This window comes from Amphiura filiformis, chromosome 16, assembly GCF_039555335.1.
Source record: "Amphiura filiformis chromosome 16, Afil_fr2py, whole genome shotgun sequence".
Taxonomy (NCBI): domain Eukaryota; kingdom Metazoa; phylum Echinodermata; class Ophiuroidea; order Amphilepidida; family Amphiuridae; genus Amphiura; species Amphiura filiformis.
The window spans coordinates 12,219,716-12,244,819 of record NC_092643.1 but is presented as its reverse complement, the minus strand read 5'-3'; the positions used below and the strand labels follow the sequence as shown (position 1 = coordinate 12,244,819).

Genomic DNA, 25,104 nt, shown 5'->3' with positions numbered 1-25,104 from the left:
ATAAGTCATTTAAATTGTCATTAGGTATTTTTGAAATGAAAATTTTTCTAAAAAACAAAGAAAACAGCAGTATTGACAAAGTTGAAGCCCAATTCAAATTCATATAGCAAATTTCATGACTTAAATAGAGAAATTACTGATTGGTGTAAAATGTCTTATATTGTCTTTTACACACAGCTTTGAGCTTAACCACTAGCAGGCTATGTTAGCATATATATGGCAGTCACAAATGGGCTAAAACCTGAATTTTGATTTTTAAAATATGTGACACGATCAAGGGAAATGAGTCGCATGTCGCTAATACTGATTTTGAGATATTGGCAAAGAAAGTGGTCAAATTCTTTTGTTTTGCAATGTTTTCAGCAGTCGTATCAACATAGGGTTTTCAGTTTTGAAAGCTCTTAATGTCCTCTTTAGGAATCTACATAAAACTCATTTCGATCAGAATTGAGCATGTGACTCATTCCCTTGATCATGTCACATATGCCCAATGAGCAAATCAGTGAATGGGCCTTTAATTAACAGATTTTTCAGCTGAATTAGATCAGGTGGATAAGAATGTTTGTACTTGAATAATTTGTGTTTCTCCGCACATTTTTCACTCTTTGAAGTAATTTTCTTGGAGAAGAATTCAAAGTTAATTTAGATCTCAAGTTATCAAACACCCATTGCAATTATGTTTTATTTATTGATAATCCAGGTGCCCAAAGACAAAATCAAATATAATACAACTTATAATGAAGAAAGAAAGAAAAAAAATAGCAGCTGCAGTCTTATGTTTTAGATTTAATTGACCTTTTCATATCGTGTGAATCAGCATTGGAAATGTTTGCAAAATAATCACATGGATGCGAGCGTCTTTACACGCCCGCGTAAATACACACAAGCGCTCCTCAACTGCGTGCATTGACGCAACACACAACTGGCGTAAGTGCAAACCCAAGAACTGCGTATCATGACCCATTTTTAAAAACTGGGTCATCACTTCGAAAAACTTCGATATGAAAAGGTTTATAATGAAAAAATAAGGGCAATGATTTATAGTGCACTATGCACAGGTGCATCACCTAGCTGTTGATCCACAAGCCTCAGCACAGTTTACAGGTGCTATAGAACTGATATACATTGACCTTTTGGTGGTGCTTCAAGTATTGTCTTTGCACGTTTCGTATTTTGTTTGCATAATCAAGTTGTTATTGTTATATTTTGCAGATTGCAGAATGGAATCTCCAGGGTCTTCCAACGATGAATTATCCATTCAAAATGGTATCATTGTGACCAAAGCATCACGCTTCGCCTTGCTTATAGATCCCCAGGGTCAGGGCAAAATATGGATCAAAATAGAGAAGCAGCTAATGAACTACAGGTAAAATGCCATGTCTGTCTGGGTCTGTATATATCTGTCAGTGTGTATATAAACTTGTCTGCATATCTGTCTATCTACTCTTCACCGAGTTCAAAGCAATAATGCTATCTCTGTGTTATATGAGGCGATAGAGACAGCCGAGAATCTAAGCAATACTTTTATTCTCATTCTTAAACTAAGTTGTAAAATCATGTACGCATGTTATTTATGTCTAATCTTAATGGCTGTTTGATCAAGTTCAACCAGTCACTCCCCTGCACAAAATCAGTGAATCCATTGCGTCTTTCGCACATGGACGCAAAATATCGAACTGCACTGATGCTTGAAATCACTGCGTGCATACCATGTTACCCGCAATGTATGCAAACAATATATGCAGCCACTCAGGTGTGCTCTATTGTCTCACATAACATGGGCAAGAACCAATTGAATTACAGGAAAAACAACAACTTTTTTAAGAAGAAAAAATTAACAGTGTGAAAATGCTGAATTTGTTTGAAAATACTGATTTTACATCTTGAGAACAATGGAAAGTGATCAAGAAGGTTTTGCATAAGGTCAGGGCAAACAATTAATGAATATTGTAAATGAAGATCGCCTCTTCCTGTCTCTCTCTCCCCCTCTCCCTCTATCTCTCCCTTTCTGTTGCTCCCTCCCACATTGTTCTTCTCTCTGATCCTCTCACCCCATCTCCCCTTTCTCTGGATCCCCCTCTCTCTCTCACTTCCTGCTCTTGCTTTTGTCTCATCACCTCTTCGTTTACCCCCTTTACGTACTATCTCTTTATCTTTTAACTTTTTACTTTAAAAATCTGTGTAGATTTTGATTGTACTTTGTTGTTTTCAAATCCTCCCCGTCAGGTAACATCTTTGAATCACAAGTATTTCCGTAATCACATGGAGGATTCCTTATCACTTGGAAGACCACTACTGATAGAAGATGTAGGAGAGGAGTTAGATCCAGCCCTTGACAACATCCTGGAGAAGAACTTCATCAAGAGTGGTAGCACATTTAAGGTAAGCAAGCTCCACAGCCAAATTTGTTCAATCTTAGGATGGGCCATTGATGCTGCTTTGATGCTTGTTATTAAGGAACTATCAACAAGTTAATCAAAATTAATGTCAGAATGTCATTGGTCAACACATTACATACAAAGACTATTTATAATTAACAGCAGTCAGTTAATTGATATTTCATAAATTATAAGGATCGACCAAGCATCAATGGTTGAACAAAAGATCAAACTAGTGTGGCCCCATTGCCGTAACATTAGCGTATGAGTATGGGTTAGTGTATAGGTTAGTGTATGCGTTAATGGGTTAGTATATGGGTTAGTAACATATGCTATAATTACTTCATAAACATTTTATATAATTAATCCTCATTTCTCATCAACAGTTTTTAAATTCTTCTTTAGGGTTCATACCACTAAATCTGCCTGTGAAGCCATTTCCGGTAAAAGTTTATCATGCCTATAGGCCCAACTTTGCATAAAAATTGTGCAAAATCGGTACAATATTAACAATTTTAGTGTTGAAAATCGTGTTTTACTAGAACTTGTGAATGTGATCGCTACTAATTTGAACAGAAAACATGAAAATTTGAGTGATGTTTACCGTGATGAGCACATGAACACACTAGGTCAAAACGCGGTTAGCAGTCGGACGTAAACACAGGAAAATCAGGCCTTTTCATTTAGCGCTAATTTTCTCAAGAAGTAGACCTAAAATGTTGTGTCATTTTCAGATATGTTATACAGAATTTTGTTTTGATTAAGATGATATCAAATATATATTTCAAAGTTGGACGTAACTCGACAATAAGATTCAGGCCTAAAACGTGACCCCTATTTTGCACGTAAAGTCTATGGAAAGCTATTTTGTGTTATGTACCCTTTAACCATGGCAGTCATCTTGGAAAAGGGAATATTCCCATTTATAGGTTGTGTTCAGGAATTGTTAAATTAAACTTTTCTGTTTGTGGTTCTGTTCACAATTTCTTTTTCTTAACAGGTGAAAGTTGGAGACAAAGAGGTTGATGTGATGGATGGATTCCGTCTGTACATTACAACTAAACTACCTAACCCAGCCTACACACCAGAGATCAGTGCTAGGACATCTATTATTGATTTCACTGTCACTATTAAGGGCTTGGAAGATCAGTTGCTGGGAAGAGTCATCTTGACAGAGAAGAGTGTGAGTAGGAAGGGACTATTGTTAGCTAAATTAGTGAGCTGTTCTCCACTATATCGAGAGCAGGTCTCTTATTTTATCCCTTGAAAAAGCAAAGTTTTGTCTTTTCAAAACGTCAGGTTTTTTACTTTGTTTATATGTTTTTGTTACTCCCCTATTGGATGCTATGTCATATTTTCCCTGTTTTAATTAAATTAGTGAAGTTAGCTTAATCAATAAGGCGTTCAACTATGGTGTGAGAGGTTGCAGGTTCAAACTATGGCGGTGGTTTAGTCCTGGCGGTTTAGTACACTCTTGTGTAAAAATTAAGTTAGCTTGAAATTCCCCTGGACAAGGAACTTACTGCTAATTGTCGCGTAGTAACCTGTACGAAACTCGGAAGCTGATCCTGGTGGCGAAGGTCAACTATGGAATGGGTAGGATGTGCGTTTCTAAGCAGCAACCTAAACATGCAGTTCTGTCACTACCAGTTTCGAGGTGACAAGCATGAACAGTAGTACTAAAATGATACACTTTAGGCTTAGGCACAACATCATTTTTGGTCCTATAGCGCTATCGGTGCCCGAAGAGGAAGCGACAATGACACTAGGACATTATAGGACCAAATTTGATGTAGTGCCTTAGGAAGGGAGGTGATGAAGTTGAACAATTGACAAGTGTAAAACTGTCAATGCTTTGTCAGTGTTAGCTCTAACATCATCAGACATACGTAAAAATACTAATGAAATAAAAAGTAGATGCCTGACGATTCTGCAATACCTTGAAAATTATCTAAGAATTATCTATGGTTAAAATGATGGCCATGGTAGTAATTAAGTTGTTTCAAGTATTTTATGTGGATATATACAGTTGCATCCATTTCACTGGGAGCAAAATCATCAATAACTTGGAATTAAAATTTGTGAAGGATTAACATTTGTTGTTGAAAAGTCTAGCCCTGAAGTGTAATTTTTTAAACAGGTAAACAAACACCCTTTCAGAATTTACTTTTTTGGGGGCTTGAGCAAACTGACATATGAAAATTTTGAGAGAGGAAAAAATCAGGACTCAGTGGACCTGAATCCACCTCGGTCGCTGGATTACAGGTTCAGAGTCTAACCACTATACTACATGAATTCACAGTTGATACTCAGCAATCTCAACATAAGTTAATTTTTTTGTAACGTTCTATTTTTAAATTATATTAATAATAAGGTGTGTTTTTTTGTCTTTCAGGAGCTTGAATCGGAGCGTGTGAAACTGATTGAAGATGTAACAGCTAACAAGCGTAAGATGAAAGAGCTAGAAGACAATCTCCTCTACCGTCTAACGAGCACACAAGGTTCCCTGGTAGACGATGAGTCTCTTATCACAGTGCTACAGGTTACTAAAGCTACTGCAGAAGAGGTCAGTCAGAAGCTCCAAGTTGCTGCAGAGACTGAAATCAAGATTAATTCTGCTCGTGAAGAATTCAGACCTGGTAGGTTTTTATGTTTGGTGATCATGTTGCTGTTGATTATGATGATGGTATTGCGCTGATATAGGAGTTGCAAGGGCTTGATCTTACCCAAAATAAATATCTCCCTTATTCTGTGCTTGCTCATAATTTTCTGTTGCTATATTTTTCTACAGTTGCTACACGAGGCAGTATTTTATACTTCTTGATTACTGACATGAGTATGGTGAATGTTATGTACCAGACATCACTCAAACAGTTCTTGGGACTCTTTGATCAGTCTATGACAAAGTAAGTATTTGAGCCTAAAGGCAAAGTAAGTAATTCTCGATCATGAGAGTATATACCTTTTGCGTCAGCGTACTTTTCACAGAATAACACGATTGTGCGACATACATGACCGAACCGTGACCTTGCTTAGCAACAACCATGTGATTGGTCAATTTTCAAAAGCTGTGCTAGCATGGTATGAGTTGTCTTTGCGTAGTACACTCAATGCAAATACCAGTGCGTACGCAAGTTTGCTCTCATGATCGAGAATTAGATATTTTACCTATAATTAAGGCATTTTATGTGACCAGCTTCCACCAAAACCTGTTGACTTACTTACTTTTGAGATAAATACCATAAAAATTTGTCAAATTTATTATTATTATTATCCAGTACATTTTACATTTCAAAACACAAATGTATTTGAGAAAAGAAGGATTATGTAATTAATAATTCATCAATCAATTACTGACATTTATAGAGTGCCAAAAACCAACAGTAATTGCACTCAGGTTAGGCACAAAAAGCAAAGAATAAGCAATGATTATAAAATGAAAGTGATACATGAAAAATATACTTCTAATACTACTACTACTACAATAATTTAGAAGCGAAAATGTAATTGGTTATAAGCAATTAACACAATTGTTACAATAAACATTTACAACATGTCTGGGAAAGATAATAATGTGAAAATAAAGATGGGCAAACAAACATTTCTCTTATTATTATGATGTTGTAAAAATACCCATTATTTTCTATTTAATATTGTATTTTTCAGTTCAACAAAGAGTCCAATCACCAGCAAGCGTATTGTTAACATCATCGATTTCATGACATTCTGTGTCTTCAAGTATGCTGCTAGAGGCTTGTATGAGGCTGACAAACTCATGTTCACATTGCTACTCACACTCAAGATTGACTCACAAGGAGGAAAAGTCAAACGTGAAGAGTTTATGACTTTTGTTAAAGGTGAAAATATGTGATAATTACAAGTGAACAAAATAGACTGAATCAGTACTGTCATGCATTCTCAGTGCATAGTAACAGGAATCATATTCATATTCATATTTTTTTAATAACAGCAAAAGATATCAAATATGATTAATAACATGTAGGCTATATTCTGATTTCTAAAAAGGAAACCACTAAGGCAAAATAAATTAAATAACATGTATATCATCCCTGCCCTCACTGATATTTGGAGAGTTTCAAATATTGTTGCTATTTTTCTTAATTGCTCCTTTACTTTGTTTCTAAAATTGTTGTGATGAAAAGACATGTTAAGAGGATCTTGGTTATCATTTATAAACACATTACAAACACTTTCTTCAAGCTAGGGGTAGGGCTTTGGGGAAATAACAAAAATATTAGGGCCTCCCCGTTTTTATGAAGTGTTGACAAAGGCTTTGTAATTGCAATTTTCCACAGAAATGAATGGTCAGTTTGTAACAAAATAACAAATAATAAGGGCTTCCCTCATCAAATTATGAGAAAGTCCAGATGATATTCATGACTACATGTTATTTATTTTACTTGGTCTAATTGCCCAGTTATTGGCAATTGCCCCTTGGGACAGTTTCCCAGTAGGGTAGACCATAAGTCACACTCCTGTGATACTTTTATATGTGTATGTCATGAATGGGCATGTGATATCAGGTAATTGCCCATTAGTGGGTCAACCATATCACATCTCTCACCATGGTTGGCACGATTTAAATCAATTGATTCATCACTATTTAAACCAACTTCTTCTTTTTTAAATTACTGATTTGAATCAACTTTTTAATTTTTTACTATTTTTGATCAATTTAAGTTAATTTCTTTCCTAAATTGACTGTGTTACTTCATTCCTTATGATTCTGTAACTTTTGGATACAATTAAAATGCATCTATTATGTCATTTTATCTAATGCTAAAAATTCATGTTCAGGGATGCAGAATTCAGCAGGTTTTTTTCCCAAGATTTTACCAAATTTTTCTTTGAAATTTTCACATGTAAAAACACATTTTGATTTTTTGTAAATATCTGATAGGATTGCTCATATGTCTAGCATTCCACTGGTCTCTATTGATTTTATCATTGGGTATAGCAGTTTTTGGAATAAAAAAATAAATCCATTCAAATAAAAAAAATCTGATTGAATGAAATAAATTTTTTTGATTTAAAGGAAAAATCGCCAACCCTGTCTCTCACCATGCTCACAGTAGTCGTTTTTAGAGTATATGCCTTTACATTATACATGTTTGTTTTTTTCAAATTTATCAGGTGGTGCATCACTAGATCTGAAAGGTTGCCCTCCAAAATGCAGCAAATGGATTCTTGATATCACTTGGCTCAACTTAGTGGAGCTTTCCAAACTCAAACATTTCAGCGACATCTTGAATCAGATCAGTCGTAATGAGAAGCAGTGGAGGCATTGGTTTGACAAAGATGCTCCTGAGGAAGAGATCATACCAGATGGCTATCAGAACTCATTGGATGTCTTCAGGAGACTGTTGCTGGTCAGGTCATGGTGCCCAGACAGGACCATGGCACAAGCTAGGAAATATATTGGTAGGTATCTGCCATGGTAAATCCGCCATTTTGGTTTGTTGCTAATGGAAGGCAAATAGTGTAAGAGCCCAAAATAGAATGATAATACGCATCTTTATGCTTGATGTATGTTTTGTGTGGACTGGAATATGCAGGCAAATTGTCTCTTGTGTCAATTGTACATACCAGTTAAATGCGAGGTTAACTTTGTATCAAGTGCCTCGAATTTGCACCCGATCACATTTCTCGCAAACCTGCATGGGGCCTGCATGTTTTGGCGTGGCGAGAAAAGGCCTTAAATGCTGATGATTGTCAATTTTACCTCGCGTGTTACACAACCAGAAAAGTTGGAAGATCTTTCATCAGTATTTCCTATTTATAAGTTTTATATAAAATAAATTTTTCTTCCTGATGTGTGTGTACAGTGGATTCATTGGGTGAAGAGTTTGCAGAAGGTGTGATCCTTGATTTGGAAGGTACCTGGCAGGAATCTGACATCCGTACCCCTCTGGTCTGTTTCCTATCTATGGGAAGTGATCCTACCAACATGATAGAACAATTAGCCAAGAAGCACAAGATTGAATGCCGCTCTATATCTATGGGACAGGGCCAAGAGGTGCATGCCAGAAGACTTATGCAGCAATCTATGACAAATGTGAGTGGCACATGTGTAATTGAAGTTTTGTTTTTTCTGTCATAAGAGATGAACTAGTAATCAGGGTTCCCAGCATTTCACAGATATTTCTCAGACAAATTTCCAAAATTCTATTAGAAATATTTAAAGGTTGTGTGAGGATTTGGACTGATTCAAATGACTACCTGCTACCTAGAGATGGAGAAGGGATATTTCTTTCTAAAAATATGAAATATGAACTCGGTTTATAGGTCAATGGCTGTAGAACAGTTAGGTGTCATATGTTGTATGGAAGATACATGTATACCAAAAGGACTAAAATAATTGCCCTTTTGAGCCATTCTAATTCCCTAATTTTGGCTGGTTTTTTTCCTCAGATACCTTGAGTGTTCCCTGACTTTGGCTGTTTATCAAATTTGCAGAGTTTTCCCTGATTTTAGCTGTTTTCCTTAAAAGTCCCTGCATTTTCCCTTTTTTCTCAAATTCCCTCAGTTTCCCTATCTGGAAAAATGGATATTCATATTCCTTGATTACTTAGGTATGCAGGTCCATGTTTCTACTGTGAACAAATATACCAAAATACTAGGTGATCTTAAAATTAAGCTGAGCAAAATGTAGCTGATGAGATTAATAAAAAGATCAACTAAGTCTTGATCACCATTAATCTAAACGCGTCCCCACGATAGCTTTCTATAGTTTCTCAAAAATAGAGAAACTCAAGTGTCTTTTTTCCTATACGGAATTAGTGGCCTTTTGGTTGGAATTTCTTCACAACCACCCATATTACAACCTCTATACGCATTTTTTGCATAGCAAAACTTAGCTTCTTTTTACCTAAAACTTTGCAATTTATTTGCATAAAGGTAAAATATATAGCTATACCATTCTTTTCTCTAAAAAAATATAGGCCTACCGATATCTGAACATTAGATTGCGTAACTCTATCACCCCCCTTACCACTGCGTCTAAGGCCAATTCTCTTGCACTAGATATCCGTGGTTCCCGAGCGAACGGAGACATCCTTCCGATGTTCAAGGTTCACAAGAACCTACCCCAACTTCCTGGGGGCTCACTTAGTTGGGGTTTCCAAACTGAGTGGGAGAACATCCTCACGGATTGCTCTGAAAAGCTTATGGATGCCGCTGCAAATTATCTGGTGACAGAGAGAGTTGCGACATTAGACAAAACGGCTAACGACATGGCTCAGAACGCCGTGCATGACTTCAAAAAGGCCCTTCCGCCTCAGGAGACTAGCAAGGGACTGGAGCTCTTCGACATCGTGAACAAGTCTATGAACAGGCTTAAACGAGTGAAGAGAGGCAAGGTTACCAAGCCGGGCAAACCTATCCTGCCGAAGAAGTCTACCTAGAACAAGAAGATGAAGAAGAAGTCAAAGGCAGCACGCCAACTTAAAATCTAAAGTTGGCTCTTCAACATCAAATCGGCCTTTTCAAGGCCCCCATATCTTCCAAAAAAGAGAGATGATACATGTGTCAATGCCATGCTACTTGAATCAAATAAAATATCCCCAGTTTGATACTTGATAGTGTAAAATGGCAAAAAAAAGAAAGGTTCAAAAAAAGAGGAATAAGAGACAAAATAAGGAAAAAATTAAGTCCAGAAAATGTCACTTAAAATCCAAAAAACTCAAAAAAACCAAGAAGTCCAAAAAACTTAAGGACTTGGCCAATATAAACAAAAATTAGGTCATAAACTTAGCAAACGAAAAATTCTCTGATGCAGAATACTCTGTATTAGGGAGAGGTTTGAAATTTGTAGATATCCCAAAACCCCCCAAAGCAATTTTGCTTGACAGGGATACTACAGTCTTTCTCTCTTTCTTTCTTTTGCTTCCTTCTTTCGTTCCTTTTTCTTTCTTTCTTTCTCTCTTTCTTTCTTCTTTCTCTTTCTTTCTTTCTTTCTTTCTTTCTTTCTTTCTTTCTTTCTTTCTTTCTTTCTTTCTTTCTTTCTTTCTTTCTTTCTTTCTTTCTTATTTCTCTCTTTCTTATTTCTTTCTTTCTCTCAGCCTTTCTTTCTTTTTTACTTTCTTTCTTTTTGTCTTTCCTTCTTTCTTTCTTATAGCACGGGTTTATGACATTTCGTGACACTAGTTTTGGTTAAACTGTCCGTGATTTCATTATTGTGACCTTTTCAAACATTATGCTTTTTACTGAGACCAGTAATTACTCCATTATATAAAATGCGCCTAAGCAACGCAACATAATGGATTTAATTAAATGGACTAAAAGTAGCATAATCATAAAGGCCTACTTATTGATTCACTAGGAAGGCACTTAAATTATAGAGCCTACTCCTCAGTTTATACCAAATACAAACTTTATACCTATTGTACCAACTAGATTTTCATTATCATGATCATATGTAGGCCTAGTAATAGGTCTACTCTTTTCTAATAAAGAAAAGACATCCATTTTAATGAAATCAAAACCACTCATGCTTAATTTTCATAGTAGAACATGATTTCTGTCACTAAATATTAGCATAGGCCATCACAATGTCATAATAGACATTGCATTTGCCATTTTTAGAGAAAAACTCTGTCACTAAAAATGGACCAAACTGCAAATGTCAAAAAGTTAGGCACTTTAGACCTAAGTTAATTAGGTATGCAGGTCCATGTTTCTACTGTGAACAAATATACCAAAATACTAGGTGATCTTAAAATTAAGCTGAGCAAAATGTAGCTGATGAGATTAATAAAAAGATCAACTAATCTTGATCACCATTAATCTAAACGCTGCGTCCCCACGATAGCTTTCTATAGTTTCTCAAAAATAGAGAAACTCAAGTGTCTTTTTTCCTATATTGAATAAATGGTCTTTTGCTTGGCATTTCTTCCAACCACCCATATTACAACCTCTATACGCATTTTTTGCATAGCAAAACTTAGCTTCTTTTACCTAAAACTTTGCAATTTATTTGCATAAAGGTAAAATATATAGCTATACCATTCTTTTCTCTAAAAAAATATAGGCCTACCGATATCTGAACATTAGATTGCGTAACTCTATCACCCCCCTTACCACTCTTATCCTTTTAGCTTCTTGAAGTATATATTTATATTGGTTGCATCAGTGTTATAAATAATGTGGGCCCTCTGGCTAAAAACTTGCAAGAATCAATACAGATCCGCTGATATTCTATGCTGCGGACTGGCATTGCTTGTGAAATATCGTTTCCAGTCAGTAAATGCTGACTTCAACATCAATCCTAGCTGCTATTTGGCAGACATATTTACCTGTTGATTTATGAATATGAAGTCTTAACCCCAGTTTTATAAAGTGTCACATGGATATGGACCAGTGTAACATTCAAATCTTGAAACTCATAAACATGTATTATGAGTCAAGTTCAGGTCTGTAAAAAGTGACTAAAGCTGAAGTTATACTCAATCGCTTTTGCAGAAAAGAGATTCTTACACATAATCAGTGTTTACTTTGGTTTTCAGAGTGTCAAGCCGATCAATCAATATGAATCGCTGAGACAAAAACGATGTTGCTTTTGCAAGTTAAAGAAATCTTAACTTCTGAGCGATATCACTTGACACGTAAATGCATCAACCAATCATTTCCAACCAACTGGATCTTTAATTTCGATTATTAACTTTCGGTGATGAATTAATTCAAAGCAATAAATATTAATAGTAATGGATGTTCTAAAATGTATTTTGTGGCATCTAGAATATTTTAATTTTAATTGTCATCTGCAATCACTGTGATAAGTATAAATCCAAAAGCTACAAGTGATGCATCGCGAAATTTGGCGATTGCTCACCGCTTCCCAAAAGCGGTACATCACAATCGCTCGCGATGGAGTATAAATTCAGCTTTAAGGGGGTACTACACCCCTGCCCAATTTTGTGCTTATTTTTGCATTTTTCTTAAAAATTATAGCGCATTTGTGACAAGTAAGATATGTATATTATAGGGGCAAGGACTACAACTACTGCACTGGAAATTTCATTTCAGCACAGATAACAGTTGTGGAGTTACAGTCAAAAATGAGGGAAAACCAATATTTGATCAATAAATCAATAACTACTTGCCTTGAGTTGCTGAATTGTCAGTGCAGTAGTTGTAGTCTTTGCCCCTATAACATACATATCTTACCTGTCACCAATGCGCTATAATTTTTGAGAAAAATGCAAAAATAGGCACAAAATTGGCCAGGGGTGTAGTACCCCCCTTAAGTTTCATAGCATCCTGAATGGCCTTTGAAAATGTTGTCTTATTTCTAACACTGGCTTGGTAACAATAATGGAGTAAGAAAACTAAAATAAAAAACATTTCTAAAGGAAGCAGCTTAACTTGTTTAAACACTAAACCCAAGAATCTGTATTCTTTAATATACATGTGAAATTGAAATCCTATTTGGATAATTTAGTTTCAAAGATTTATTATAATAGAACATGCAAATTGATCAAGTAAATCTTAAGTAAACATACCTATGTAGTACTAATTTAATTTTGTGAATTATCTCTTCTACAGGGAGGATGGGTGTTGCTTCAGAATTGCCATCTTAGTCTTGATTTCATGGATGAAGTGATGGACACAGTAATTGAGACAGAGACTGTTCATGATGCATACAGATTATGGATGACAACTGAAGTACACAAGAGTTTCCCCATCAGTTTATTACAGGTACGTGTATTCTCAATGACTAAGTTTAAAGTGATTGGCCAACTAATCGGCCAATCAGATTACTGTGTCTGTTGTTAGGATTGTCCGATTATTGAATCGGCCAATCAGAACCCCTCTTCCATGTTTACGCTGTGCATGGTCTCAAAGTGAAAACAAGTGCCGTTCTGCTTTGATAGAAACTGTACATGTTGACTGTTTATAAGGTGTGTGTTTTGTAACAGCTATGGAAAAAAGCTCACTTATGTAGCTTTATGGTTGTAACTCCAACTTCTAACTTAGTATGGGGAGACAGTTTGGATACTTTTAATTTTATTCTTATAACATATTTTTATATGCAGCCTACATCTAGAATGACTTTTGCAGCCAAAACCAGTTCCACAAGTAGTTTTTGTATTGTAAACTGGGATATCCACAGTAAGGCCTAAAAAATTGTTTGATTGGCGTAATATAAAAAAAAATTAGGGTAGGTAGGTAAGGTTTTTTTTTTTAAAACTTTTTAAAGCTGTAAATTGCATTTGAAAAAGACCTTGGGACTTTTTTCTTTATTATTTTTTTTCTTTTTATTTATTTGGGTTTTTTTGCGGAAAAAAGGTCAGGGTCGGGTCTACTTATAGGGTAGGTCGGGTTATGCCAATCAAAGAATTTGTTAGGCCTACTGTCTTTAATTTTTATAGGCCTACTGTCTTTAATTTTAAGAATATTTTTAAGCTTTTTCAATTTTTTATGCAAGCAAAGTGGCATATCGGGGGGAGGGGCTCAAACAGGCATCATCGCACACACAAGCACCAGAGTCAAGTGCCTTATGGATTGGACCAACTTGACTGCTGCACTTGGTCCATTTCATATGTTTGTTTGCTAGACAACAATTTAAGCAGTGGCGAATGTGAAGTATCTTGGAGTGACAAGCATTATTTTCTCTTCATCTTTTCCAGATGTGCATCAAATTTACGAATGAGCCGCCTCAGGGAATCAAAGCTGGCCTAAAGAGAACCTATGCTGGTATCAGTCAAGATCAACTAGATGTGTCCAATCTACCGCAATGGAAACCTATGCTCTATGGGACAGGATTCTTGCATACTGTTGTACAGGTAGGTCTTGTTTAGGTGATAAAAAATACAAATAAAAACCAGATAAATCATGTATATTGGGTATAATAGATATTGAGCGAAATCAGTTGCATATACATTTAGGGATTCAATCATGTTTCACCGTTCTCCATGGTTTACATCGCAAGGACAGCTGCCCGAAAACACGCTAACGATAAATTAATTCACATGACTATATCATGAGGAATGTCCCTCAGCCTTAAAAAAACATTGGTGATTTCTCGGTTGATATCAGAATAAAATGGCAATGTTTAACAGCTAGTCACTACTTCCAAAATACTGAATTCAACTTGTAAGCGTGTATTATGCACACAGGTTCCAGGCATGACACATTTTACTCCCTCACGCGTAACACATATATGCTACTGTAAAATTGTGGATTCATCACTGATTAACAAGCGTTGGCTCTTGTACAAAGGTATAGGAAGAGTTGTTGAAATATCAATTCAACCTTTTTGGAAACTTGGTCTATTAGCCACAAGTTTCTTATATGTGACCCGCTCCCACAAAACCAGACATAAGTCACTAATTTTGAAAATTGAGTTTTTGATGTCATCATTTAATACAGCTTTTATTTGATACCAAAATTATGTTTCTGGGACATATGGACCTCATTCTACAGTCTCTCAACAGGAAGGGGGAAGTGACACATAAAGAAAAGGCAAATGCAAGAAAAATGGATTTAAAGTTGTAAAATGACATGTAAAGGACTTGGGTTTGGCTCAGAAAATGCTAGATTTGGGTGCTTTAGACGTAAAAAATATTTTGTTTTCAATGGTACCTTAAAGTAAACATATTAAGGAATCAAAAAATAATAAAAACTGAAAAACAAAATCTGCAAGGTTTTTCACCCCTTTCCCAACTTTGACTCGCCGTATCTCAAAATGGCTGAGTGTGACTTATGGTGGGTTTCATCAGAGCGGGTCACATATACAGTCTTGGTGATAAAGTGATGACACACAAAATGATGGTCAATTGAAGTTGCTTGTTAATGGGATAGTCTAGGCTGTAAAAAAAATCAAATTTATGAATAGATTGATTATACGTAAGAATTAGTATGTGTAAACAAACTTAAGGGGGTACTACACCCCTCGATAAATTTGTGTCTATTTTTGGATATTTCTCAAAAACTAGTTACACAGTGGTAACAAAGTTACGTATATTATAGGGGCAAGGAATCCAATTACTACACTGGAATTTCAGTGACCCAAGACAAGCGGTTAGATTATTTATGATAAGAAATAAGGTACCGCTAGGATGTACCTCATTTCCTATCATATATACTGAACCACTTGTCTTGAGTCAGTGAAATTTCAGTGTAGTAATTGGATTCCTTGCCCCAATAATATACATAACTTTTGTTACCAGTGTGTTATTATTTTTTGAGAAAAATGCAAAAATAGTCAAAAATTTACCACATGGGTGTAGTACCCCTTAACTTGTTTTTGATATTATAAGCGAGTCATAAAATAGACAATGATTTATTGTGTATGTTTAATGTTTCAGGAGAGGCGTAAGTTTGGTCCACTTGATATTATAAGAGAGGCATAGAATAGACAATGATTTATTGTGTATGTTTAATGTTTCAGGAGAGGCGTAAGTTTGGTCCTCTTGATATTATAAGAGAGGCATAAAATAGACAATGATTTATTGTGTATGTTTAATGTTTCAGGAGAGGCGTAAGTTTGGTCCTCTTGGATGGAATATACCCTATGAGTTCAATTCTGCGGATTACAGTGCTACAGTGCAATTCATACAAAATCACTTGGATGATGTGGATATCAAAAAGGTAGGATTTTATTCTGTCTCTCTCTTCCATTCTTACTCACTATACCGCTGTAAATGGTGTGATTAGGCAAAAAAAAAAGGTTTGTCTCAAAGCTTGCGCGGCATTTGTAAAATCGCACGATTTGAAAAAAAGAAATGCAGAAACATTTTTTTATATTTTTTTCCGGAAATATTTTGCGAAAATCGGAAAATACTAAGTTGGGTTCTTTTTTTCTTGAGTCTGCATTATCAAATGATATCTCTGCTATTACTGGATGGGTTGTGTATGAAATGGTGATTTTTAGACTGTAATGTGGCAAGTAAGCTAAGTTATGTCGTTAAAAAGCATTGACAGTCACAGACAAATCGCGATCACTTTCATGTGATACATGTTGACAATTCTATATATTACCCTCGCAACCCATTATTCAAAATCGTGCACTGTGATTTATTTAAACACATCACGTGAGAGCACTTTATTCGCAATAATGGGTCAACCGCCTTAGCACTTTCTATGCATAGCACAGGGTAGTAGAATAGTTGTTATAGTCTTCAAGGTTGGGACAGTTTGGTTACTTAAAAAGTTAAGTGTTGCCACCCTAGTTGACTAATGATTAATGTTTACAAACGGTATTACAATTTTTAACAAATGATTATTTTCCTTCAGGGAGTATCATGGAATACAGTGCGCTACATGATTGGTGAGATCCAATATGGAGGACGAGTCACTGATGATTTTGACAAACGATTACTAAACACATTTGCAAGGGTAAGTTACTGATTTTTTTAGGGGAATTAGCCATAGAAGAGGTAAAACCACATAGAGGTGAGTCAATTTGGTTGCACATCTCACTGGACAAGAAGGGTCCTGCAAAGAAAACCATAAATAATGCTCATCATATTAAAAGTAGCCTTAACATGTAATACAAAAATATGGATCTGTGTTAGAAATGGAACTAAAATATATATTAATTTTATAGATAAAAAAAGATCAATGAAAACATTCCTTAAATATGTGACACGATCTGGTCCATGGGGGCCAAAGGAGGCATTTTTGAAAATTGAGTTACTGTAATTATTAAATTATACATACAATAGGCTATCATTTACTGGAAACACCAAAGGTCTAGCAAACTTGGTTCTATAGTTATGAGGTTTTGTGAAATGTATTTTCTTATGTATTTTATTGTTTTTATACTCCATATCTCAGTTTCAAATTTGCCATCTTTGGCCCCCATGGACCAGATCGTGTCACATATATTAATTTTATAGATAAAAAAGATCAATGAAAAGATATAAAAATATATCAACTAATAAGATAGAATCCGTAAATAATTCAAGAAAAAACCTTGAAAGTTTTGAAGAACAGGCTTTCATCATAACAATACTGTAAAGATTTGCCTAATGGTGCATATGGGCTACCTTGACATAACTGGAATGTTAGGCACAAACTAAAAGTGCCCTCCCGTAAAATTCCACCAGCAAATAATATTTCTTGTTGGAATTTTCAAAGGAGAGAACACTCTACATGTATGTGAAATTTATCCTAAGGCAACGAAGCCCATGTGCACCATAAGGCAAATTTTTACGGTATCAGATAATTATCTCAAATCATATAAATGTTTTTACAAAGTTCTTAAAGAGTAAACAAAGTTATTCTTGCCATCAACACAGGTGTGGTTTAGTGAGCAGATGTTCACAAATACCTTCAACTTCTACAAAGGCTATGTAATCCCCAAATGCTCCCAGGTGGCTCAGTACATGGAACATATTGCAAGCCTACCTGCTACAGACACACCAGAAGCATTTGGCCTCCATCCAAATGCTGACATCACGTAAGTAGCATTGATGCAATATGTGACGAGTCACAATGAAAGGTACCTCTTGATGGTTCATACATAAATCTTATTTTGGTAGTGCCAGTCAAACACCTTTTAAAGTTCAATCATTCTATAATCGTATTGTTGGAAAGTATAATAGGATAGGATGTCTATAGGATTGTTATATAGCTCTAATATTTGCTTTAGGTAAACCCTGCTCAAGTGGAGGACAGCAAAGCATTGCAGTTTGTATAGCTAGGTGCACATATTAACCAACCGTTAACAATGGGAGGGTTTTCTTGAACCCTTGTTGACTTGAGGATGATTTGAACTGACCGCTAATTATGATGGTCTGATATTTATTGATTTTATTCCTTGCAATGTGATAAAAGAGACATAAGTAGCAACTGACAAGAACTTGTCACATATTTGGAATTAACACAAAACCTAAGTTCAGAACTTTACAAGAGTATAATAGTTTTGCTGGAAATAAGTTACACAAATTCTAGCTCTCAAATGTCATCCATCTGGCATATATGCCTTACCAGGAGGACCTTTAAGAAAAATCACAATTTACACATGAATTCAACCATGCAGTGGACACCATGTTCAATATGCTGTATAAGAGCAACGTGGTACATGTTTGGTGTGAACAATCTTACCAAGCGAGGCATTCATTGAACACACTATTGCCAGAGTGTGGTTGGTTCTGGTGTCTTTGTTTACCGCACCAGAACTAATTTTCAACAATTTCCGATCTTGTATCAGGATAGTACTGCATAATACTGCATAGTACTGATAGTATCTGGCTACCATCATAACTACAAAACTGGTTCTGTTCCATTTATTATAGGTATCAGAGTAACACTGCCAAGGATGTACTGGGTACCATCCTAGCTATTCAACCTAAAGACAGTGGTGGTAGTGGAGGAGAAACAAGAGAAGTTGTAGTACAGAGACTAGCAGACGATATGTTGTCTAAGCTTCCTGATAATTACATCCCATATGAGGTATGTAGTCATGGCCTATTTTTCGTTATATTTTTCTTTTTTCAAATTCGCCAATAATCAACAGGTACAGACAAAATATTGTATTTTGTCGGTCGAACATCCGGGCTATCTCTAGTCTCGGGCCCAAACTGCATGTGGCTCACGGTTTGTATGAACAACAGAAACCGGCTGTGAAGGAGGCTACATAGCGATGTTGTTGGAGTGACCCTCAATTTCGGAAAAAACGACACTCGACCATTGAATTTAATTTTAAGTTTGTCAGTATATAAACGGTAAATCAAGTAAGTTTCTTCCACTCTGAAGACTTAGAAATGGTTGTTTGATTCCACTGACTATTTGCGATCGAAATTTACATAACACCAATGACAGAAATCATCAACAAAAATCTAATGTTTTCACTCGACCGTGAGTCGCATCATCAACCGGAAGTGACGTGGCACGGACCGACAGAATATACAAGCTACAATTTATTTGTCCTTTGGTGAATCTCTACCCAATTCAATGCTGGATGAAGCTAAGACCCATGTCTACAAGATCCTTCTGCAATGAATGTTAGGAGTGCAGAAGAACAAGACATATGTGACAAACTTGTTTCACCCACCTTCATACAATACACATAAATTTATTTGAAACAAGGGTCCTAATCCTTTTGTTTTTCAGGATTGCATGTAGTTAGCAGGAGATTTAGTTGCATGTATCATGTGTTCGTTTTGTGTGTATGAAGGACTCAAAATATGATCAAGTAAAATGAATTTTATATTGTGTAATAAATAGTACAAGATATGTCTAGTGTGAAATCAAGTAGTACTCATTTTTTCCATCTTGTCGTCATTTATGAGCTACATACAAATCCTTTCATATAATGCACTAATTATGTCATATTGTGTATTGTTTTTAGGTGAAACAATGTCTACAAAAGATGGGTCATCTTCAGCCTATGAATATTTTCTTGAAACAAGAGATAGACCGTATGCAACGTGTCATTCACACTGTACGCACAACACTGGTAGACCTCAAATTAGCTATTGATGGTACTATCATTATGAATGAGGTAGGTAGTCTCTTGTTTAAAATCTTTTGAGCAATTTTTGAATAGTAGCAGGGAATAAGTAGGATTGAGAAATTGCAGCGGGCTTCAATAGTAGAACAGCTGTGCAGGTGCCATTACCCTGTCATCACATATCCTGGAACAACCTGTTGTGTATATGTCGTACAAAAACATGTACTATATGCTCTGCTGATCACATGTGTGTTTAGCACCCTAGCACCCTAATGGTGGCATCCATTCATGTGTCAAATTTCTGGTTCCAGGTGGTTTCTTTTTATTCATGTTTTCTATCGTGCAAACAATAACCAGTCACATTCTGTCAGGGGCTTTGATAGTGGTTGCCATCCCAACTATAACATGTAATCGGGGGGAATTAGAATTAGTTATTCAAAAGTCTTGTCTAGAATTTTACCTGGCTATGATAAAATTGTCACTGGCCTTTGATTTATGATTGAAATGGTGCTTCATGGTGTAAACCCATCATCTGGCACTCTTAAACCACCATTTTGTTGCCAATATGTGTTATGCATAGCTATAATCTGCTCTTTTCTTTTACACAGGCTCTGCGTGATGCTCTTGACTGCATGTTTGATGCCCGTATACCCAGCAGCTGGAAGAAGATTTCATGGGAGTCTAGTACTCTTGGTTTCTGGTTCACAGAATTATGTGAGCGTGATGCTCAGTTCCGTTCCTGGTGTTTTGATGGCAGACCTAATACATTCTGGATGACTGGATTCTTCAATCCACAGGGTTTCCTTACTGCTATGAGACAGGTCAGTAGCCTTAGATTCATATACTCTGTTGCATAATTACTACACAATACTTGGGTTTGAAACATTGTTTTGTGGCTTCGGAACAAGCGGTAATTAGTGTAAACAACTCATAAGGCCATCTTAATTTAAAGTTCCATTCAGTGATCCCAGCAAAAGTGTAGAAAAATTAAATTGTTTATTTTACTTAAAAGTGAACGATAAGTCATTCAAATTGTCATTTGGTAGTTTTGGATTGAAGATTTTGGCAAAAAACAAAGAAAACAGAAGTATTGACAAAGTTGAAGCCCCATTCAAATACATGTAGCTAATTTATATACTGTCAGTATATAAATTAGATTCATGTAAATGCCTTATTTTGTCTTAAATACAAGGCTTTCAGCTGAACCACTCGCAGGCTATGTTAACACATCTATGACAATGATTACGGTACCAAAATCTGATTTTTTATCATTTTTTACAATCACCGGATGAGCAAATCACTGAATGAGCCTTTAATAGTTTGTCTCGGAGCCCCCAAGCACATTATGAAAATTACCCGCTTCTTCCACTGGATTGAGTACGTTTCATTTTCCACTTTTTTTATTCAAAAATCCACCACACAAAAATCTCACTTCTGACATCATCAGATGTAAAAATAGCCTCAATCTTAAATCTCAATCAAATTCTTGATGTTGAACACAGTAAAACTGTGCATGGTTATTCCCCAGCGTAGCGTATTCCTGTCAAAAAGCTTGTCCTAGTTTGAGAAAAAAGATTAAAGTAAACAAAAAAAACAACAACTAAAAACCGCATTCCATATATTAGGTTTTCAACTTGGGAAAGGCTTTTGAGACACACTATTAAATTAAGATGGCCTAATTGGAAAAGAAAATATAAGAACCAGTAGCGTAAAATCATTCTGTTTGGGGGTCCGTGAGATTTAGTTTCTCATCATGGCAACCAATTTAATACAAGAATTTTTTCATTTACCTTTATGACAGTGTCATGCTACATGTAGTAATGTCAACCAAATATATTGAATAACCAGATGCCAGTTACAGCTGGCCATAGGCAGTGGCAGAACCACAGGATGCAAGGAGGGGCATTTTCCCCCTTTTTTTTTCTTTGCCCCTCCAGTTTGTCTCCACCAGTCAAGACAAAATATCACAGAAAATCCACTATTTTGAGCCAAATTTGCCCTATTTTGGGGTCAAAATTACACAATTTTAGGATGTATTTCTGATTCCCCCATTTATCTTCCTGCATTGCTCTCCCCACTCCTCGAAACAAATTTCTGGCACCGCCACTGGTCATAAATGTGGTGTTTTAATTTGAAAGAGAGAAAGAGAAATTTGTAAATTGGGAGGAGAAAAGAGGAGATTTATCATCACAACATTCTTCTCACATTAATATTTATTTCTCTTTGTTTATTACTGGTAACAGGAAGTAACACGTGCACATAAAGGCTGGGCTTTGGACAGCGTCATCCTGCATAATGATGTCACTAAGATGATGAAAGATGATGTGAACCAACCACCTCAAGAAGGTGTCTATGTCTTCGGCCTATTCCTAGAGGGCGCCAGTTGGGATCGCCGAAACAGTCGCGTGATTGAACCCAAACCTAAAGTGCTATTTGAACCTTTACCGGTCATTCACATCTATGCTATTAATAGCACTGGCGGAAAAGATCCGCGGATGTACGAGTGTCCGATTTATAAAAAACCAGTAAGAACTGATTTGACCTACATTGCGTCGGTTGTGTTGAGGACAACGCAGAACCCAGATCATTGGATCTTAAGAGGTGTTGCACTGCTATGCGACATCAAGTAAATCTCTACATCACCAGAGGGCGCTTTGTTGTACATGCAAGGTGTTGTAATTGTTTTAACTGCAAAATTAATGAACCTGAGGTAATTACTTGAATCATGTTTCAGTATTGGAAAATTATATGAAAAAATTGTATGAAAATGTAAGAATTAATTTTATCAAAATTATATGACAAAATTGTATGAAAATAATAATGATCAACTATTATTGTGAGCAACAAAATGAAGATACCATTATTGATGTTGATGAGGAACTCTTTTAATATCGTTACTATGTAAGACAAAGTATTTAGATCTATAGAGGTTTAGCATTATGAAATATTTCATATTTTAAACTTGTAAATATCATAAATATCATGAATTATTTGTTAGAATGTAAAGTGAACCATAGTATCATGGTTGTAACAGTACACTTGCTTGTAAATTGGGTTATTCCAGTTAAACTCCATATTATCCTGTATGGACGACGGTCTTAATCTTCTACACAGGTAGTGTGAATTTCAAGTGAATGACTTGAATTAGTGACTCCATTTGACTCCATTCTACACATTTGTGGGAGATTAAGGACATGTCTTCTAAAAGGGGTTTATGTGTTTTAACTGGAATGGCACATTGTTGGTAAGGTAACAAAAAAGAAAACCCTGTTATACTGGCCTAAAACCTGTTTCCTGTACAAATGAATGCCTATCCAAATTTACAACATTTTAGAAAACAATTGTTTATTTTGGGTTTTTTTTAACTGGTTCGGTAACAAGTGTTATAAATGCCTTTCTTGTGTTCGAAAGCAAGGATCAAAGTAATATACATGTAAATTAGTGCAGTTACATAAAACTACATCATAAATAATGAATATAATGGGTATGTTTAAAAAAACACCCTGACTGACCTATATAGTACCAACCTAACTGTTCGCCCGTAGAACAGGGTTTTCTTTTTCTTTGCCTTATGAGTGATTTTGAATCATGCGTAATAATTGATTTTGTTGAATTAGAAAGCTGATGTGAATGTTCTTCATTTCCAATTAAGCAAAACCAAAGACAAATTTATGTTGATATTGAATCAAAACTTTTCAAAGTAATTGTCATATATTATTTCTAGATTTTCTAGATATCATGTTTACACTTGTAATGCTGAAAAGTCCGTCCACATTTGACCGCATCCTTATTATTCAGGTATTTTATTTGCAGTAAATAGTGTTCATTGCAATGAATAATAAAGGCTGTAAGAAGTTGCCTGAGTGAAATTTGAGGACAGAATGATCAACATGAAGGTCTCAGTATAATGAATTAGTTGAAAGGAATTGTCATTCAGCTATACACACTTTTTGTATGACCAATTCTTCATAAGTACATAAGGAGCAGTTTATACCGTTTTACATGTTTTTCAGTCTCCTATTGCCTGTTGTTATCTAGCTTTAAATATGTATTCCTCCTGTTGGGCAGAGAACAAAACTAGCCTTTTCAGTGAAAAAGTAGCAGTTCAGAACAGAACAGTGCGGTGTTGTTGCATGCATGCATAAGGTATAAACTGCCCCTGACAGACATTTCATCCAGTAGTAACTTAAGGTTTAAAGTCATAATGTACGATTTCTGTCAAATTTTAATTTTCTTATTTACCCAAAATGCTGAAATAATATTAGTAATAACTGCCAGAAAAGCTTTCTGTCCATTTTAAGCTTAAACTGAAAGAAACCTCACTGGCTATTTTAGTTCTTTAACATGGGAGTTCTATGACTTTATGTCAAATTTGCTCTGTTGACCTACAAACACAACAAATTTGGCTGATCCCATTTAGGTGTAAGTTGGGCCATGTATGAACATTACAAATATGCGAAAAAATCAGGTTTGAAATTTTTAAAAATAATTTCACATTATAAAATCATACATTATGGCTTTAAGTTAAAATGCGAAATCCGTCCACATGCTGATCTGACCAGTTCGATCCGTCCATGTTCGTGACATACAAATATTTGTACTAAATATCTGAGGTCTTTCACTGAAATTCATGTGTATTAGAAAATAATTTGTAATATGTATTTTCTTGAGAAGGTTAATAAATAAAGATGGTTGATTTGTGAATATTGGCATCGTCATTGTTTGATTTTGGGTGGTTACGTGTCTGTGTATTTTACTTTTTACATCTTGGGACCTAACATGTTTTTTATGCCTCCACCAAGAGGCATACTGTTTTTGCAATGTCTGTCTGTGATTCCGCCTTCCTGTAACTCCGGATGCTGTATCTCGTGAATGGATGAGCAGATTGGACTTCAGATTTTCAGGATAGGTTGGTCATGCAAACATTATTATGCTTTGAAAATCTTCCATCCTATACTTCATACACATTAAATGTATTACGGTACTTGCATAGGGAAGCAAAATTTCCCTGCAAATTCCAGAATTTCCCTCCAAATCCTGATATTTTCCTGGAATAAGCTTTCTGGATTCCACATTTTTCCACAAATGCAAGAGATTAACTACTCCAAATTGCAATCTAATATACTTATAGAAGGCACCTTGTATAAGTGCCATGATAACTAAGCACGTTCCAGATGTTTGGAGGGCGACCCCACAAAAAACCAGAAACGGCCAAAACAAGATCCTTTGCAAGACCACCTGTGTATATCCAATGCGAGACATTGCAGCTTGCATGGGACCCAATGTAAGTGAGAGACCAAGGATAAC

General features: G+C 35.7%; 1 protein-coding gene across 1 annotated transcript in view; it reads left to right on the top strand.

Annotated features, from left to right (window-relative positions):
* Positions 1-24,462, top strand: part of LOC140135579 (dynein axonemal heavy chain 5-like) — a 109,286-nt gene extending 84,824 nt beyond the window's left edge. Inside the window, 19 exon segments of the mRNA XM_072157120.1 lie at positions 1,213-1,240; positions 1,243-1,338; positions 1,341-1,366; positions 2,227-2,382; positions 3,379-3,561; positions 4,774-5,017; positions 5,170-5,284; positions 6,045-6,235; positions 7,533-7,820; positions 8,225-8,454; positions 12,942-13,094; positions 14,027-14,182; positions 15,873-15,989; positions 16,635-16,736; positions 17,642-17,802; positions 18,641-18,797; positions 19,696-19,848; positions 20,406-20,618; positions 22,041-24,462. Coding sequence (XP_072013221.1) covers positions 1,213-1,240; positions 1,243-1,338; positions 1,341-1,366; positions 2,227-2,382; positions 3,379-3,561; positions 4,774-5,017; positions 5,170-5,284; positions 6,045-6,235; positions 7,533-7,820; positions 8,225-8,454; positions 12,942-13,094; positions 14,027-14,182; positions 15,873-15,989; positions 16,635-16,736; positions 17,642-17,802; positions 18,641-18,797; positions 19,696-19,848; positions 20,406-20,618; positions 22,041-22,427 — 3,156 coding nt within the window. The 3' untranslated portion in view covers positions 22,428-24,462.
* Positions 24,463-25,104: the final 642 nt, after the last annotated feature.